The sequence below is a fragment of the Asparagus officinalis genome, chromosome 7, assembly GCF_001876935.1.
Source record: "Asparagus officinalis chromosome 7, Aspof.V1, whole genome shotgun sequence".
Classification (NCBI taxonomy): Eukaryota; Viridiplantae; Streptophyta; class Magnoliopsida; order Asparagales; family Asparagaceae; genus Asparagus; species Asparagus officinalis.
Genome location: NC_033800.1, coordinates 143,387,693 through 143,405,953, shown reverse-complemented (window position 1 = coordinate 143,405,953; position 18,261 = coordinate 143,387,693). Strand labels below are relative to the sequence as shown.

The window sequence follows — 18,261 nt, the reverse complement described above, 5'->3', positions numbered from 1 at the left end:
TAAAATTTACAAAATATAAATAATATTTTTCAAAATATTAAAAATCTAGACTAGAAATGTAAAATCAAGAAAATAGAAAATATTAGTTAGATAAGTGATATGCCGAGAGAAATAATACGCATGTAATATATCAGTGCAATTTTTTTTTGTCTTTTACAAGTTTTTTTGGTTACCCGCGACAAACGTTTTTCATATAACAGCTATTGGGGGATTTGTGAAATAAATATTTTCTTTTTGTAAAACATACTATATTTGGAGCTAAAAAAATTCGTTCTTAAAATAAAATGACATTTTGTTTTATGTTTTAATTTCCCTTTTGCTAATCTTCAACGTTCCTTACAACCAAATTAATTGCATCATCTGTAATGATAATAATATTGCAAACATTAAACTGGCTTCAATATTTTACCCATATCCGCCTCCCATTAATTCCAACTCTTTATCTATTTCAGATAACCCGAGAAAATTAAAAAAAAAAAACCCCAAAAATGAGGCCCAACAAAAAATCATCATCTTCTTCATCTAAGCGAGCCAATCGAACCCAACCCATAAACCCAAACTCATCCCCTCGCTCCTCTCCTCGAGCCTCCGCCTCTCTCCTCGACTCCCCTCTTTCGGCCTCGGACGACGTTAAGACTCTCGATGATCTGCAGGAACAGTACACCGCCAACCCTCGTAGCTTCCCTTACAGCGTGAAGCAGCAGTGCTGGGGGAAGGCGGAGAGGGTGAAGGGCCGAGATCCCGACCGGTGGCGGCGGGACCCACTTGGGAATCTGGTGTTCAGGAAGCTCGTGGGGTGCGCTGGTTGCCTCTGCCATGATTATGATCACATTGTTCCTTTCTCTAAGGTAATGTAATTGGTCTAAAGTTGCGATTTTGATTGGTGGGTTTTGATTTTTTGGGGTTATTGTGAATTGGGTTTAGTCGCATTTTGATTGGATTGGGATAAAATGCTAGCTTTTTCAATGTTGGATATGTGATGGTGAATTTGATTTTGGTTTGTGGGGTATGCTTTTTTTCTTTTTTGGGTTTTTGTGAAGTGCGTTTATTGTGTTTTGATAGGCGGCGGATTATATTTGTAATTTACTGAAAGTTATTTTGCTAGCTTTAGATTGCAATTCTGCATCTTTAGTTTAACTTAGCCTTATTTTTGGTTAGATGAAGAAAAATGGAGCTATGTCCATGCTGGATTTGAATGAGAAGAAGGGAATTGACAAAGTGGTTTTTGTCATGCATTGAGCCTGCGTGCACGGTGGGGGCGATGTAAGCTTGGGGAGCTACTGAGTACAGCACGTTGTTTTGTTCAAACTATTGCCAAAATGACAAGTCATTCTTACACTTGTTTATCATGGCCCGCTTTATAAATCCATCCATTCTATTGTGAATTCTCGACGTGGGACAAATAAAATGGGATATCACAATCACCCTACCTCAAGTACACATGATGTGCTCATCGCGGCATAACATCAGTTCATCCCAGGATCGCCACTGTGTGATGTGAATTCTGTCCTACAGATTCTAGATGTAGCTCCCACTACTCATAGGATCTATCATTAGTCCCACAAAGCACTTAGTTCCAGACTTCTAACTAGCTAATTGCTATGATACCATTTGTCTTGCCTCAAGTTTGCATGCTCGTTGGAGTAATGCAAGCCTTGGGACCTACTGAGTGCAACATCCATACTTACGTTGATTCCCACTGTGGGAAAAATTAACGGGTTATCACAAATGTGCTTGATATAGGGAATAGCGGGTAGGAAGATGAAAATGAGACGAGAAAGGGAGCATTTCATTTTCTTTTTTCCCCTTGTGATTTGCGGAGTTAAGTATAAGCCAATAAATTCTCTAGTTAAACGTAGTCTTGAGGTTAGATTAACTGCGCTGCAGTTTACCAGCCAACATAGCTTTATAGGTGTTGAAGTATATTTGGGGAGAAAAGGATGGTTTTAATGTGATTTTGGTTTGTTGGGTCATGATTTCGTGGGGGTTTTGAGAAGAGGTTTTAGGGTATTTTAAAAGTGATGTAGGACGCTTAATCTGAGTTGGAGTCTATTTAGATTAGAAAATATAAATTAGGAAATAAATTTAATTTTAGAGTCAAATTAGATTAGGAAACAAAATCAATTTTGATTCATGATTTGTTTCCTCTATTATAAGGAGTCTTTTTTAGGATAGAATTTGACACTTTTTTTTTGTAATTCTAGTCTTACTAGGAGTCTTATTTGATACTTTCTATTTTTGTAATTCTAGTCTTACTAGGAGTCTTATTTGTTTTTCTATTTAAGAAGAGTCATGTAACCCCAAAGAAAAAATAACTTTTCATCAATAAAATTTCTCTTTTTAATATTTTCTTCGTGGATTCGAAGATCGTTCTTTGTGGATTCGGAGAACATCCTTGATGGATTCCCAGGTTATCATTTTCGCGCTGCGTCATTTGGTATCAGAATCTTGTTCCTTCGATCCAATGACAGGTCATAAAGCCCTTATTTTTTGAACTGAGTTCGACGTGCTGAAGACCGGTGTTAATCAGATGAAGACTGTTATAGAGCGACTTGCGTCGGTAGTGGAGCGTCTGAACACGAGAGGAGTTCGAAATCGCGTTGATCGTCGTCAGCGACGTGATTCGATTTCACATGATGAATTCGACAGCGATAATGACCCTAAACAAGACCTTAGAGTTGGGAAGAACACTAAAAAAGCAATAAAGAAAGAAGAATCACCTCGAGAGCACAATATTTTCCACACGAGGTGCACTGTGACGCAAAAGATTTGTGATGTTATTATTGACAATCATAGTAGAAAGAATCTTGTCTCTCGGCGTATGGTGAATAAGTTAGGTTTGAAGACAGAGAAACACCCACCTCTCTACAAGATCGACTGGATTCACAAGGGCAATGATGTGCAGAACGATGAGATGTGTCGTGTACCTTTTTCTATCGGTCACAGGTATTTTGATGATGTGTTGTGTGATGTGGTCGAGATGGATACTTGTCATATGCTTTTAGGTAGGTCATGGCAATTCGATATTGGAGCTACCCACAGAAGTAGAGACAATATTTATATCTTCAAGAAAGATGGACGTCGAATTGTCCTTCTGCCTCTTACAGAAAATAAGCCATCTAAGATAAAAGCTACTAAGGAGAAGAAACATTTGGTGGCAAATGTAGGCGTCAAAAAATGCTTACAGACATCCAAATACTACTCAAGACAAAGAAAAGGCGATAAACGCTATTCTCTTAATCAGGGGGAATCATTCAAAGGAAGTAAGACAACATGTACACACCAACAAACAGCGCTTGGTGTCGCGGCTCAGGCGCGGCAGCTCATGGTGCCGCGGCCATGGTGCGGCAGCATATTGTGCCGCGGCCATGGCGCGGCAGCATATGGTGTCGCGGCTAAGGCGCGGCAGCATATCGTGCCGCGGCTAAGGCGCGACAGCATAAGGTGCAGCGGCTATTATAGGGCGTGCTATGGTGGTTACAAGGCAGTTATATGATGATTATTTGAAGTCCACGTGGCGGCATATCAGAAAGGGAACATGTGCTGACGTGTACAAGCAGTTAAACCACGAAAAAGATGGTTAAAGGTCGTGGGAGAACGGTTTCAAGCACGATGGAACGTGCTGGTAACCGTCTCTTTGGCCGCGGCAGCCCACACTGTCGCGCCAATAGCCGCGGTAATGTCGACTGCAGCGGCCAAAGATGGTTTGTCTGGTCGGTTATTTTGCTTTCATTTCAACTGTTGTGCATTGCTACCCCTATAAATACCCCCCTAGACACGAAATAAAGGAGGGAGAGGATTTTTGGAGCAGAAAAGGTTTGAGTTTTTGGTGAATTAGAGCAAGAAAGAGAGTCTTCCTTCTTCACAAATATCCTCAAGAAGCTTTTGGTGATTCCTAGAGATCTAAGCTCAGACTTGATCTTTGGAAGAGTGAGTATCTTACATCGATAAGATACTCGCTTTAAATTCTTACTTTGATAAACGAAGGAAGAATTCCCAAAACCTTCACGATTCAATCAGAATCTGTGAATCGGTGGTCCACGGGCTAACGCACCCCCGGCACAGGCAAAGATCCCACGCAAGCAGTGATCCAAACAACGATCCTGCGTTTGTTTCTAAAAAATTATAATTTTCCTTTTGTTGTGTAAGAGAAGTCTTATAAAAAGACTATTTCTTTTGAATTTGTTATAATCGACCGAAGATATAATGAATTTCATAATGAAACCAACTTTCGACGAAAACAAACTGGCAACCACAGTGAGAGCCAATGGTCTCGCTGCCGAGACCGTCGTGTCGCAGCCGATCAAGATTCCAGTTGAATCTATGGTCGAATACGAATTCGACCAAACCAAATTTGAGGAATATCTCTCATCATCCTCTTCAAGATCTTCATTGTCTCGCAAGTACAAGAGGATCTCACCATTGAAGAAGACTTCCATGCCAAAGAAGGCACAGAATGAAGACTCTCGCCTGATTGTTGCTGAGGATTTTACTCGCAACACCTCTGCTCACAATGACTCTTATCTAGTTAAAGAGTCATCGAATCAAAGCCCACCGGCACTGACGAAGAGGGCTCGTCAGAGACAACGTCAGCGCCGTGCTCGTCAAATAGCTAAGGCCTTGGAACAAACCGACGGGGTTCGTTATCACGCGGACCTAGAGTCGAGGAGGCATCGAGTGGTTCAGTTGTCTCAACAACCAATTACTCATATCTCTACTAAACCAACGACGGATGAATGGACTTTAGTCAAGAGGGCTCGCTCAACCCTCAAAGAACGTATACAAAAGCGTCGTGCAAACGCTGCTTATGCCCGTGTTCTCTTACAACAAAGACGAGAAAGAAACAAGAAAACGGTGGCCAAAGAACCATCAAAATTCTACAAAGTTTGGATACCGAAGTCTGGAGTTGTGCAAAATCAGCATTTGGAGCCCGTTAAGACTCCGCACCCGCAAGGGAGTGGTTCTAAACGTGTGACTCCTGACATAACCTTGGATCGCTCAAAGGTAACAATAATTTATCCTGAGAATGCCAACAATATTTTACACCCTCAGAAGAAGATGTGTTCGTCAAAAGACATCGTTTTGCCTGGGAGGTCATACCAACAGACGATAGGATTTTCCGACAATCATACCGATGAATCGTACTGTCAAGCTGTGGATTTGAATAAATTTTGAAAGAGAACTATTCGAGAAATAAACTCTCATTGTTCCTGTGCGCGACTCATTAAAGCAGCATTGTTGGAATATAACTACGCCAAACGAGAAGTCATCCCGCAAAGAGTTTCAGTGTTCCAGAGGCTTTTCACCGAAATGTCAAAGCCCAGGCCGAGACGTTTCAGCAAGGAATTTGCTATTCAAGAGGATGAATTCCCTGAAGTCACCATCAATATGGCTGATAAAGAAAAATCTAAGCGGTATTCAAATGAATCAAACCCCGACTTTTCCCCGGGAGAAAAAGTCAATTCAAGAATTGCCCAACGGATGTCTCGACTCCAGTCAGGAGCTATCAGATGTAGAGATTACAAGAGAATGCATGAAGGAATGTCATCAGAGGATGAGCTCTCGGACACTTGTTCTGCGATCGCTTCGGATGATACGGTATCTAGCACAGGACAAACCAGAGAAGTACTCACGATCACCTCTGATCAATTTGCTCAAATACTTCAAGAAGCTCTAGCCAAACAACGTGAAGAAATTAGAGCTGAGATGAAGACAGAGATGGAATTGGCTATCCAACAAATGAGAGAATTGCTAGCTCAACGGTCTTAACCTCCAGAGTTCAGTCAGCGAGCGGAATCTAGCCGTCACACTCAGAATGTGGCAGATGATAGTGATCCAGAAGTGGATGAAGTCATTATGGCTGATACACCTCCCAATAGTAATAACGTTGGGGGTGGTTTAACGCACCCTCCCAATAACGATATTGAGGGTGGTTCAATGACACCTCTTACAGGGGGTGGCCTAACTCATTCTCCTCAACGTCCTTTGAATGAAAACATAGACGATGACGAGAAAATGAAAGAGCTTGAAAACAAAGTCAATGCTTTGATGACGGCTCAAGAAGTGAAAAAGACGGGTATTCCATGTCCCTATCCAAGAGAATGAGATTCAATACCGTACCCGAAAAAATTCAATTTGATTAACTTCACACCGTTTGACGGGAAAAGCTCGCCTACTCAGCACTTGATTTATTTCAAGTCTCATTTGGGCATGATTTCTGGAAACGAGGTTTTAATGGTCCGGTCATTCGTTGGCACCCTTCGTGGGCCCGCCTTCGATTGGTACCGACGTCTCAAGCTAGGGAGCATTAATTGTTGGGATGACATGAAAAGTTTGTTTCTCAACAATTTCTTTGATGATGACACCGAAGTGTCGATTGGAACCCTTCTAGATGAGAAGCAAAAAGACGGAGAGTCAGTTGATAATTTTGTCAAGCGCTTCCGTAACAAGGCAATGAATTGCAGAGATCCTGTTACAGAGGAGTTTATCCTGCAAACATGCCACAATAATCTCTCCATCGATGTCCTGGAAGCTCTGGGGGTCGTACCATCCAAAACTTGGAAAGAGTTAAAACTACGTGGCGAACAAGCTGAGCACTTTTTTAAAAGAAAGAAAGCTGAAAGAAGCCGACCGATGACATCTGCAATTACTGGGAACGCGACTCCCGATCCGAGGTTTCAAAAGGAGTATTCTTTCGAAGATGATGAAACTCCAACCATCTTGAAATACCTCCTCGCCAATGACAAGATCGAGCTACCACCTATTAAAGATCAGGAGGGAGCTAAGAGGATTACGGATCCAAACTACTGTGCGTATCACAGAAGGGTTCTTCATCCCACTGAGATTTGCTTTGGACTCAAAAATAAAATCCAAGCCTTAATTGATTCCGGCGTCATAACAGCGAAACAAGCCAAGTAAAGACGACTCCAACTCCATTGGGTACACGAGTATAAACTGTTTCCCCTCACTCCGAAGAGTATACGAGTATAAACTGCTTCTCAACACTCCGATGAGTATATGGGTATAAACTGCATCTCCTTGAACCTCCCAACGGGTATATGAGGTTAAACTATTTCCCGAATACTCCAATAGGTATATGAGTCTAAAGTGTTTCCCACTCTTGACGGGTAGTTCCTAGAGAATTTTTACATGTAATATTCTTAAGGATAACCCAGTCATATAACTCAGTATGATGATAGACCCAGTTTCACAAAGGAAGCTGGGGGTGGATGGTTCATGTAACGGGAAGTTCTCGAAAGAATACTATATGTAATTTTCTTAGGGATAACCCGATCATTACAAACAAAGTGATAAACACTACATCCCCACGGTGATTTCCGAATACTCAAATAATATGTTTTTGATTATCATAAAGTTCTTTTACAGTTTTGTTGAGATGAGATTCAAATCTGTAAACAGTTAATCTTTCCTCACAAAACCCCTCACCGATCAAATCGATCGACAAAGGGTACACCAAAATCCGTCATGAATTAAAGTTATTTAAATTCCCACAACCCATTTGGTCAAACCTTTGAACAGTTAGGACCAAAGCCAAAATCCCCTCTCGATTCCTTCCATGAACGAGAGGTCCACAAATTGAACAATCAAACCTTTAAACAGTTAGGATCGTCTCACTGCCTATTTGGTCAAACCTTTAAACAGTTAGGACCAAAGCCAAAATCACCTCTCGATTCCTTCAATGAACGAGAGGTTCATAAATCGAGCGATCAAACCTTCCCACAGTTAGGATCACCTCGAAACTCCCACCTGGTCAAACCTTACTATAGTTAGGACCACAGTCAAAATCTCCTTTCGATTCATTTTGCGAACGAAAGGTCCACTTTTGAATTGAATAATCAAACCTTACGACAGTTAGGATTATTCAAACCAGTACAGATTCTTTAAGTGAAGATCCCACTTTGAGTTTCTTTTACACCAGGAGATAGAATATAAAATTCTTCCTCTCCGATTTTAGGTTTATCTCTACCAACAAACAAGAGACCAGGAGATAGAATATAAAATTCTTCCTCTCCAATTTTGGGTTTATCTCTACCAACAAACAAGAGAACAGGAGATAGAATATAAAATTCTTCCTCTCTAATTTTGGGTTTATCTCTACCAACAAACAAGAGACCAGGAGATAGAATATAAAATTATTCCTCTCCGATTTCGGATTCATCTCTACCAACAAAAAAAGACCATATCACTTCAATGGGTGCACAAGTCTAAACTGTTTCTCTACCCTCAATAGGAAGTTTCTGGAGAATATTACTCAAAATATTCTTAAGAATAACCTGATTACCTCCCAACGGGTATATGAGGTTAAACTATTTCCCGAACACTCCGATGAGTATATGAGTATAAACTGCATCTCCTTGAACCTCCCAACGGGTATATGAGGTTAAACTATTTCCCGAACACTCCAATAGAGTATATGAGTATAAACTATTTCTCTATTCTTCGACGGCAGTTCAAATTCAAGACTTCGACAAAGGCCACGCGATAAACGCAGCACCGGAGAAATTTTAGCTATTCTACAAAGCACTGAATAGGCTAAAAGATGAAGAAGTCAAAGATTGAAGCCATTCACAGACCATTCTACGTAATTTCCTCAACAAAGCACTGGAGAAATTGCAAGGAAAGCTTATCATATCCAAAGTGTCCCAGACTCCTCTCTAAAGAAACGATGAGTCTGAGATACTTTGGAGGGGGTATCTGTAGGCGTCAAAAAATGCTTACAGACATCCAAATACTACTCAAGACAAAGAAAATGTGATAAACGTCATTCTCTTAATCAGGGGGAATCATTCAAAGGAAGTAAGACAACATGTACACACCAATAAACAGCGCTTGGTGTCGCGGCTCAGGCGCGGCAGCTCATGGTGCCGCGGCCATGGCGCAGCAACATATTGTGCCGCGGCCATGGCGCGGCAGCATATGGTGTCACGGCTAAAGCGCGGCAGCATATCATGCCGCGGCTAAGGCGCAGCAACATATTGTGCCGCGGCCATGGCGCGGCAGCATATGGTGTCACGGCTAAGGCGCGGCAGCATATCGTGCCGCGGCTAAGGCGCGGCAGCATAATGTGCAGCGACTATTATAGGACGTGCTATGGTGGTTACAAGGCAGTTATATGATGATTATTTAAAGTCCACGTGGCGGCGTATCAAAAAGGGAACGTGTGCTGACGTGTACAAGCAGTTAAACCACGAAAAAGGTGGTTAAAGGTCGTGGGAGAACGGTTTCAAGCATGATGGAACGTGCTGGTAACCGTCTCTTTGGCCGCGGCAGCCCACCCTGCCGCGCCAATAGCCGCGGCAGTGTTGGCTGTCGCGGCCAAAGAGCAGTTATTTGGTCAGTTGTTTCGCCTTCATTTCAACTGTTGTGCACTCATACCCCTATAAATACCTCCCTAGACACGAAATAAAGGGGAAAGGGGTAGATTAGAGCAGAAAAGGCTTGAGCTTTTGGTGATTTGGAGCAAGAGAGAGAGGCTTCCTTCTTCACAAACATCCTCAAGAAGCTTTTAGCGATTCCTAGAGATCTAAGCTCTGACTTGATCTTTGGAAGAGTGAACATCTTACATCGATAAGATATTCGCTTTAAATTCTTACTTCGATAAACGAATGAAGAATTCCCAAAACCTTCACGATTCAATCAGAATCTGTGAATCGGTGGTCCACGGGCTAACGCACACCCGGCACAGACAAAGATCCTACGCAAGCAGTGATCCAAACAACGATCCTGCGTTTGTTTCTAAAAAATTATAATTTTCTTTTTGTTGTGTAAGAGAAGTCTTATAAAAAGACTATTTCTTTTGAATTTGTTGTAATCGACCGAAGATATAATGAATTCCACAATGAAACCAACTTTCGACGAAAACAGCAAACAACGAGGCTTTAGCAGAAAACTTGAAACAATCTGAAGAGGTCTATGACTTAGTTGTAACTAAAAAAAAAGAACATGTCCCTACCGAAATTCCTCCTAAGGTGCAAACAATCGTTATGCATGAGATTCATTATGGTGATATGATAGTGAAGATGGATGATATGCATGATATCCTCAAAGGGGTTGAGAGCGATATTACACATATTGATGTTGTCCCGATGGAGGAGAATGATAAATTAGAGAGTGAGACAATTGATGATATGTGTGAATTACTTGGTGTAGGGCTAGAGATAAAGGAGATGAAAGAATTATATATGGAGTATGGCGCGGGATTTTCTTCCCTAGAAGCAAAGTTGGTGAATAATTTTAAAAAGAATTTGATGATACTTCAAGCACTAGAATACGAGAAGCAACATGTAACATATTTTGAGGAGTTTTTGAAGTCAACTGCACATCCACATGCCGCCAATAAAATACACATGATGTCGGAAAGAATAATATATAAATTTGATTCAGAAGAAGTTTTAGCCGAGAACGTAAAACAACAGATGGAGAAAATCAATACTAAGTACAAGACAGACGCTGATTATTGCAAGAGAAGAAAATTATTTATCAATGAAGTTACTATTCTAACAAATATAAGCTCGGGGTTGAGCTTCTTTCAACAAGGAGAGATTGATGTAGGACGCTTAATCTGAGTTGGAGTCTATTTAGATTAGGAAATATAAATTAGAAAATAAATTTAATTTTAGAGTCAAATTAGATTAGGAAACAAGATCAATTTTGATTCATGATTTGTTTCCTCTATTATAAGGAGTCTTATTTAGAATAGAATTTGACACTTTTTTTTTGTAATTCTAGTCTTACTAGGAAGCTTATTTGATACTTTCTATTTTTGTAATTCTAGTCTTACTAGGTGTCTTATTTGTTTTTCTATTTAAGAAGAGTCATGTAACCCCAAAGGAAAAATAACTTTTCATTAATAAAATTTTTCTTTTCAATATTTTCTTCGTGGATTCGAAGTTCTTCGTGGATTCGAAGAACATTCTTTGTGGATTCAGAGAACACCCTTGGTGGATTCCGAGGTTATCACTTCTGCGCTGCGTCAAAAAGTTCATGAATTATAGCTTTGTAGTTAATATTGAATTTAGTTAGTTTAGAAATGTTTAACTACGGTGCAACATAACTTTATCGTTTGTTAGATACAAAACAGAGTTAAAGGATGAGAAGGAAAGAATGTGCTCGTGAAAGGGAAGAGAAGGGAGCACTTCTCTTATCTCTTGAGATTTATGGAATAAGAAGATCTTGTAAAATATGCAGCTAAACCTAACATTTTCTTGTTGGACAACTGCAATTTACTTGGCTATAAATCTTAGCCAAACGTGCCTTAGTTTTATGTTATGCCTAATCATAGAAAATTGACAGTTTCGAAAATTCAACTCCAAAAAACAAGCAAGGCCTAATACATTATCTTGTGGTTTTTCTGATTGTTATGATGGCAAGGAATTCTATGATTATAGTGTATTTCAGGTAGCGTTTTCTTTTTTGGGGACTACCTTTGTGAGATCTTTCTGATGTCATTCATATACATTTTAAGAAATAATTGAAAAAAAATGCTAGTTGCTTTTATTCAAACCTGTAATATGTTGGTCTCTTTTCATCGTATATGATATTTGCTTGATGCCAGGGCGGAAAGAGCACACTGGAGAACTGCCAGGTTTTGCAGGTACATGTTCTGTATTCTGCAATCCTTCCCTTTATTTGTGTTCAGATTATTAATAATATTTATATCTAGAAATTCAGAATATGAAATTTTGGTGATTTTGGCGACAATTTCAGCTTAACACCTTGTAAATATAACTTGGCTCATCACACCGCTAAGATACCACTATTTACCCAAGTCTTTAAGGATGTATGCAAACTTTGATAATCAATCCACCCTTAACCTAAAGCTTGGTGTTCTTTTCTGATGTTGCTACAGTCAATCAGATTTTGTGTGCTCAATATTAACATATGTATGATTCATCATGTAGATTCCATGTTATAATAGACTAATATGTACCCCGTGCAAAACACGTCAGCTTATTTTTTCTATCATTGTATTTTAAATTTTTGTCTCTCTAAGTTTTAATACATTTAATTTGATTATTGTATACTTAAAATAAAAAATTATAAATCTTATAAAAATATATGTTACCAAAAATATTGTCATCTGATGCTTGTACATTCTTGCTCTAAAGAATATAAGGTCAACTCTAAATTTCCTAGTTTAAGAATATAAATTTTAATATATTACTTAATTAGCTGAATATCTCTTTCCAAAGTTTTGTTAATGGCAAAATTTTGCAGCCAATTACTATTCAAAATATCAATTTATTTTGTATCTCGAGGGAGAGTTGTTTTGAAAAAGTAAATTAGCTTAAATTGGTCTTGATATTATCTAATTCTTCATCTTCTATTTTTCTTGTTGTTCTACAAAAAAAAGTAAATCTTTATATTTACAAATTCTCTTTTAAATTGAAATTCCTATGCAATTTATTAATAGTTATTTGTGAACTTGTCCCTTTCTTTCATTGTTATTATCCACATTTTTCAATATAACACTATTTAGAAGGTTAAAATGAGTATGTGAATTAAATGAGTAGTATGTGAATAAAAATATTGATGGCTACTGGTGTAGTGACATGAATACATTACATACAGGTCTCTTCAGATGAGGATAAAATGAGTAGTATGTGAAGTACATGTTCTGGTATCCCTTTCTTCATTGTTATTATCCACATTTTTCAATATTACACTGTTTAGAAGGTTAAAATGAGTATGTGAATAAAATGAGTAGTATGTGAATAAAAATATTGATGGCTACTGGTGTAGTGACATGAATACATTACATACATGGCTCTTCAGATGAGGATAAAATGAGTAGTATGTGAAGTACATGTTCTGGTATGAGTTCTTTTTGTTTGACCTTAATGACAGATGGCTTTCTTTGGTACTCAATTCTGATATGGGTTCTTTTTGTTTATGTTTATTAGATGGGAAATGATGATGATAACAAATTGAGAATGCATCCTATATTAATTATGTAATGTTTAGACGAGGTAATTTTGTGTGGAATGCAACCTACATTGATATTACAATGTTTGGCTGAGGTAATCCCTCAGAAGAGCAGCCTACATTGCATCATAGTTTTATAGGAGATGCAATCTTTTATGACCAAGTTATTTATATCCTGAGCCCTAGTAAGTATTCATGGATTTCGGTGCTGATTTCGAACTTGTTTAGCCCTAGTAAGTCTTTTCCGATGTTGCTACAGTCAATCAGATTTTGTGTGCACAATATTAACATATGTATGATTCATCATGTAGATTCCATGTTATAATAGATACAAACTTAAAACAATTTTTTAAGGAGTTTATCCGTTTTGATGTTACTTATTGGGAGGACCAGAGAAGAGAGGAATAGATTTATCATTTAAATTGAACAATGACTGACGGGATTTAATGCGAAATTTTGAGAAGTTAATAATTAAACTTCAAAATCTAATATATAAACTGAAACAATGAGACGCTTATATAAGTTCCTTTGTCTAGTAGTGTTTTTTTATTGCTAATGTTAAAAGCATAAATCTTAAAAAGAGATGCCATGTAGATATATGCATGCTTTAGCAGTGTTGATGTTGGAGCGATTTAATGTTACAGTTAAAGATAATTTTACTGTATAGCTTAAAAGTCTAATTAAATTCAGTGCATTTTCTTCCACTTGTTACATAATTAAACATACTACAACCTGAATCTTAATTTCTGCAGGCAACTGTTAACCGAGCCAAGGGGAATAAAACAGAGATATCCAGATCAGACCTTATACAAAAGAGTTCTTACTGTAAAGTGTCAGGTATTTTGATTTACTAAATGCACTTCATCCATGGCTAATTTCTTGCTGCTATAATTTTAAGCTTCTATTAACTTGCAGGAAGAGACATGGATCTTCTAGAAATCTCTGCATACGGAAATGTGCGTCGTGGTCAGGATTCTGGGGGTTGTAATATACAGTAACAACACAGAAGTGCGTGGTATTTCATGTCAAAGGGGAATTATCATGTCCCTGTAATTGAATTCTATTAGCTTTGTTGTTGAATATTCCATACATGCAGTTTAATGATTTTGTTCATAACCGAATTTTTCTTAGAACCCTGGCGAACTTGTGCTCTCTTAGGATCTCTATTCTGGCATGAATAACTGAAAATAACTATTGGAGATATTGATAGTTACAAGTAGTATTTATATAAATTGTTAAAAGATATTGATGGTTACGAGTAGTTACAAGTAGTAGTATGTACATATTATTTTTAGTAGATAATCAACTTGATGACATCTGGTTCATTGGTAAAGCAGAGGGTAGAAATTGTAAGGTCCCTAGTTTAAGATATGACTACAAATTTTTGTAAATATGAAGGGGGGAACACAAGAATCAATTATTATGCAAGTTGTTGATGGTTGGATTATCATTTCCCTTTGTTTGACAAGACAGGTCTCTAGTTTAGCAAACAAGACTCTTTACCTTTGTTTATGCATCTCTTTGGATGGTTCAGCTCCCCTCTAGCATTCATTGGGGAAAGTTAGCCTTCAGCTCTAGTGCACTCATTTTCCTTTTAACGAAGTGGAGCTTCTTTTTGAAATATAATGCCTTCCCTCTTCTTCTGAGAAGCTCTCAATGTTGTTGTAGCTGACTTTCTTGCTGAAGAACCCCTCATTGCTTGACACCTGTTATGCACTGTACCAAACCATTGGCTTTGCTATGATGGGAAAATTGACTTGATTCCAGAGAGGGTTAGTCAGCTTTGGTAAATAAATCAGGAATATGTTCAGGCTTACAAGTGTTCTTGATGTGGAACTACACACAATTATAAAGTAAATAGCACTTTGATAAGAGTCCGAGGGTACTTGGTGCGCACCCATAAGATTTATGTTGTTTGTAGTGCCTAATCTATATGTTGTTTGTAGTGCCTAATCTATATGGCAAATACATATCACTGGACCTAGAATTGGACGCCTACAGAATTGCACCCCAATTTGCGAGAGTCCCGGGCGCTTTAATTCTTCGTTGATTATTAGTGAAACCATGAAAACCGTGACCTGGTTGTGCTCCGAGGATGTAAATAATCACATTGATTGTCATGCCTCGTTAAAATATGTGTCCCTGTGACTGTTTCTTTGCCTTTCATGCTTTCTGTGGTCACTTTGTGCTTAGGTTTGCCGTTGTGCTGCTAGAAGTTTGTTGAACAGGAACTTGGGCAGCCAACTTCTTCCACACAGGCCTGCACAGCACAAACAGAGAATGCAACTGCCGAGGGCTGTATCCTGACAAACATCATCCCTGGCTCTGATGATGCTTAAGTCATTCTCTCTTAACATTGTATGTGTCTATATTATCTGTTTTTGTTCTCGAGGGAGAAATAAGCAGATTATGTATCATCTCGATAACAGTGCAATAAAGAGGGGGAACAGGTTAATCGTTGAGTCAAGAAAAGGAAACTTTAATGCTCCGATTTGTACCAAACTAGAGCTAGACTAATCGTGCATTTTCTTAAATGACAAGAAATTTCGTTGTCACCAAAATTTTCTTTTGTTGATTTCTGAAGTTTTCAAATGATATGAACTGATTGCTGCAGAATTATAAGTCACATGTATTTTCACATGCTTAACTTCAAGTTCCAGCTACCTGCAAGTAGATAGTAAATCAAAGAAATGAAATCTTAAGGACTGAACAGGAACTGACTAGTGTTTTTACCAGCAAAGTGTGCCTCTGATAAATTACTCTGTACACAGCATTTGCCATGCGAAACTGTGAGGCTTGAGATCTTGCATCATCCCCATAATGCTAAATTATCATCATAATCTAATAGTAAAACTGCATATAGAATGCACGATTGAGTGGGGTAAATTTTGTCTGCCATCAGCCTTAATTATCATCATAATCTAATAGTAAAACTGCATATAGAATGCACGATTGAGTGGGGTAAATTTTGTCTGCCATACATCACATTTAGGAAGTCAGTGGAGAGACCACAAGAGCCTTTTAACCAACAAATTCCTTACTCTTTTGACTCTAAACCCTTGCATGAGTCCCAAGTAGTGATTTGTGGCGATCAACATCATCTTTCTAGTATCATGCTCCACTTGAAATATCAAATTATCTTCTCCACTTCCACTAATTAAGCATAGCCCTCATATCTTAATTTCTACAATCTCAATAGCAGGACACCTAATCAACAGCTCACCATCCTAAAGATCTCGTTTGGTTTGATAAACTCTTTAGGATGCCTTCAACTTACCATTTAGCCCTTGCATAAGCTTCGATCTATTGGTTCTTGAGAAGGGTATTATCGGCATATTGAAATACCTTTGTCCTAAGCCTCATTATGAAAGTAGACAAGTGTGTGTTAGGTAGATGTCCATTTACGCAATGACATGTTTTTTTTCGGACCTTTATTGACTCTATTCAGTTTATGAGAGATGTGCCAAGATTTTTATGCAAGTCCAACACAGGGAGGAGATTATATAAAAGGAGACCTCCATTGTTTAAATGAGGATACATGCATATTGAGCTTGGTAAACATGGGAAGGTTCTCACTCTATCAGCTAGTGATTCTATTTGCCTTCTTTCACCTAATTATTTCCTCCAACGGTATATTTAGTCCTTCATCAAGTAATTGTGTTGTTAATCCACTTTTATTGGTTTATTGACCATTTTTGTTACTTTTGTGCTCTAGGGTATCAAAGAATGTTTCAAGGTACTCTAGACCTTCAAGCTTTCAATCCTCAGGTACTTCAGTTGCATTTTCTTAATATTTGATCTCGACATAGTTGCATTTTCTTGGTGGTATCATTTTCTGTTTTCTAAGCAAATGCCAAGAAGTGATTTATGGTGAAATATAGAAGAACCCTATTGATATACTACCGCTAACCATTTCTTTTGTAATTATTTGTTGCATTGTTGTTGATGAACACAGCGCAATTTCGAAGAGGGAACAATGGAAGGGATGTTCAGCGAAAGAATGAATAGGGAGATTGAAAATGACTATCCTGGATCGGGTGCCAATAATCGTCACACACCAAAACCGCCTGGAAGAAAAATGAAGTGATTTCTATTAGAAAACGTCGAAGGAGGAAATACTGTATTATCTAACATAACGTGCTACAAATTTGCAAAATAGCAAAGTAGTTAGTTCTAGTGAAAGTTGAACTGAATGTCAGATTATGATGTAGTGATGCAACTATTTATGCTTCTGTCTGAAATCCGAATGTTTTTAAAATTTCAAGCTTAAGTATGACTTTTCAGTATGAATATCCAATATTGTGGACTTTCTTCTTCAGCCACACCTAATCACTGCAGACAAAGTTTTTTTTTTTTTTTGGTAAAGCATGTACGTTGAGTTGTTAAGGTTTGGCTCCTAAGTTTGGCATTTTTTATCATAACGATAATGTCGATGATGTTGCCATTGTCGATTTCAACTATGTTCACATAGGATGCAACGAAACTTTTCTCGCAATATGTAACTGAAAGCATATCATTTCAAGGTGGTAAATGTGTTATTGACTTCTTAAAGGAGATCAATGTATTGATTAATATGTCACTCGGTTATTCCATTAGCAATCCTATTTTGAATGCTCAGGCACGGCTTAGTTTTTTCATGTTTGAAAAAATTCATGGTCTAAAGTGTAACTCATTCCTAGAGAAAAGTGTTTCTTCGGTTCAAAACAGCGAACCAAACACGCCCTAACTCCAAAAACTACTGTGAGTCTGTAAAGAGCACATTTGTGGGCTGTTTGTTTTGCGGGAGAAAAAGGAAGAAGATTTCCATGACCTAACACACCCATCCTGGAAAATAAAGTGCCAAAATATTTTTCTTTTCTGGTGTTCGGTTCAATAAAAAATTTATAGAAAACGAGTGAAGAAACCAAGTGGCACGTCATGAAAACAGGAAAACCTCATTTCCGAGCTTTGAGCTCAGGATTGAGTTGGAAATCTATCGTTAAGCATTAAAATAATAGTGACGTTGGAGGTCGCATAAAAACAGGAAATCTCCATTTCCGAGCTTTGAGCTCAGGATTGAGTTGGAAATCTATCGTTAAGCATTAAAATAATAGTGACGTTGGAGGACGATGCGACAAGTGGTTTTAAAAGTTTGGATTTCCTTTTTTTTTGTTATCAACCAAATAATGGATTGAAATGAAACTAGGGGCAAAACAATGTTGCGCGCAGCGGAAATTTCGGCGGCACAACAAGAGAGTTAGGTCGCAATAGGAATTCCTGTTTCACCAAAGAAACAAGAACTTTAAGTAAAATATCTCAACCAAGTGAGATATCAGC

The 18,261-nt window shown here is 38.3% G+C and overlaps 1 protein-coding gene across 3 annotated transcripts; it reads left to right on the top strand.

Annotated features, from left to right (window-relative positions):
• LOC109849097 lies at positions 421-17,267 on the top strand. 3 transcript variants are annotated; one of them, XR_002248990.1, is made up of 6 exons: positions 421-848; positions 11,576-11,614; positions 13,698-13,782; positions 13,861-13,953; positions 16,661-16,713; positions 16,901-17,267. XR_002248990.1 is itself a non-coding variant. In XM_020418890.1 (5 exons), the coding sequence occupies exons 1-4, from the start codon at positions 489-491 to the stop codon at positions 13,941-13,943; spliced, it is 567 nt and encodes a 188-aa protein (XP_020274479.1). In that variant the 5' UTR covers positions 421-488; the 3' UTR covers positions 13,944-13,953; positions 15,139-15,451. The 3 variants fall into 3 exon arrangements, 2 of the variants coding, with proteins under 2 accessions (XP_020274479.1, XP_020274478.1); XM_020418890.1 differs by lacking the exons at positions 16,661-16,713; positions 16,901-17,267 and adding an exon at positions 15,139-15,451; XM_020418889.1 differs by lacking the exons at positions 16,661-16,713; positions 16,901-17,267 and having other exon boundaries at positions 423-848; positions 13,861-14,097.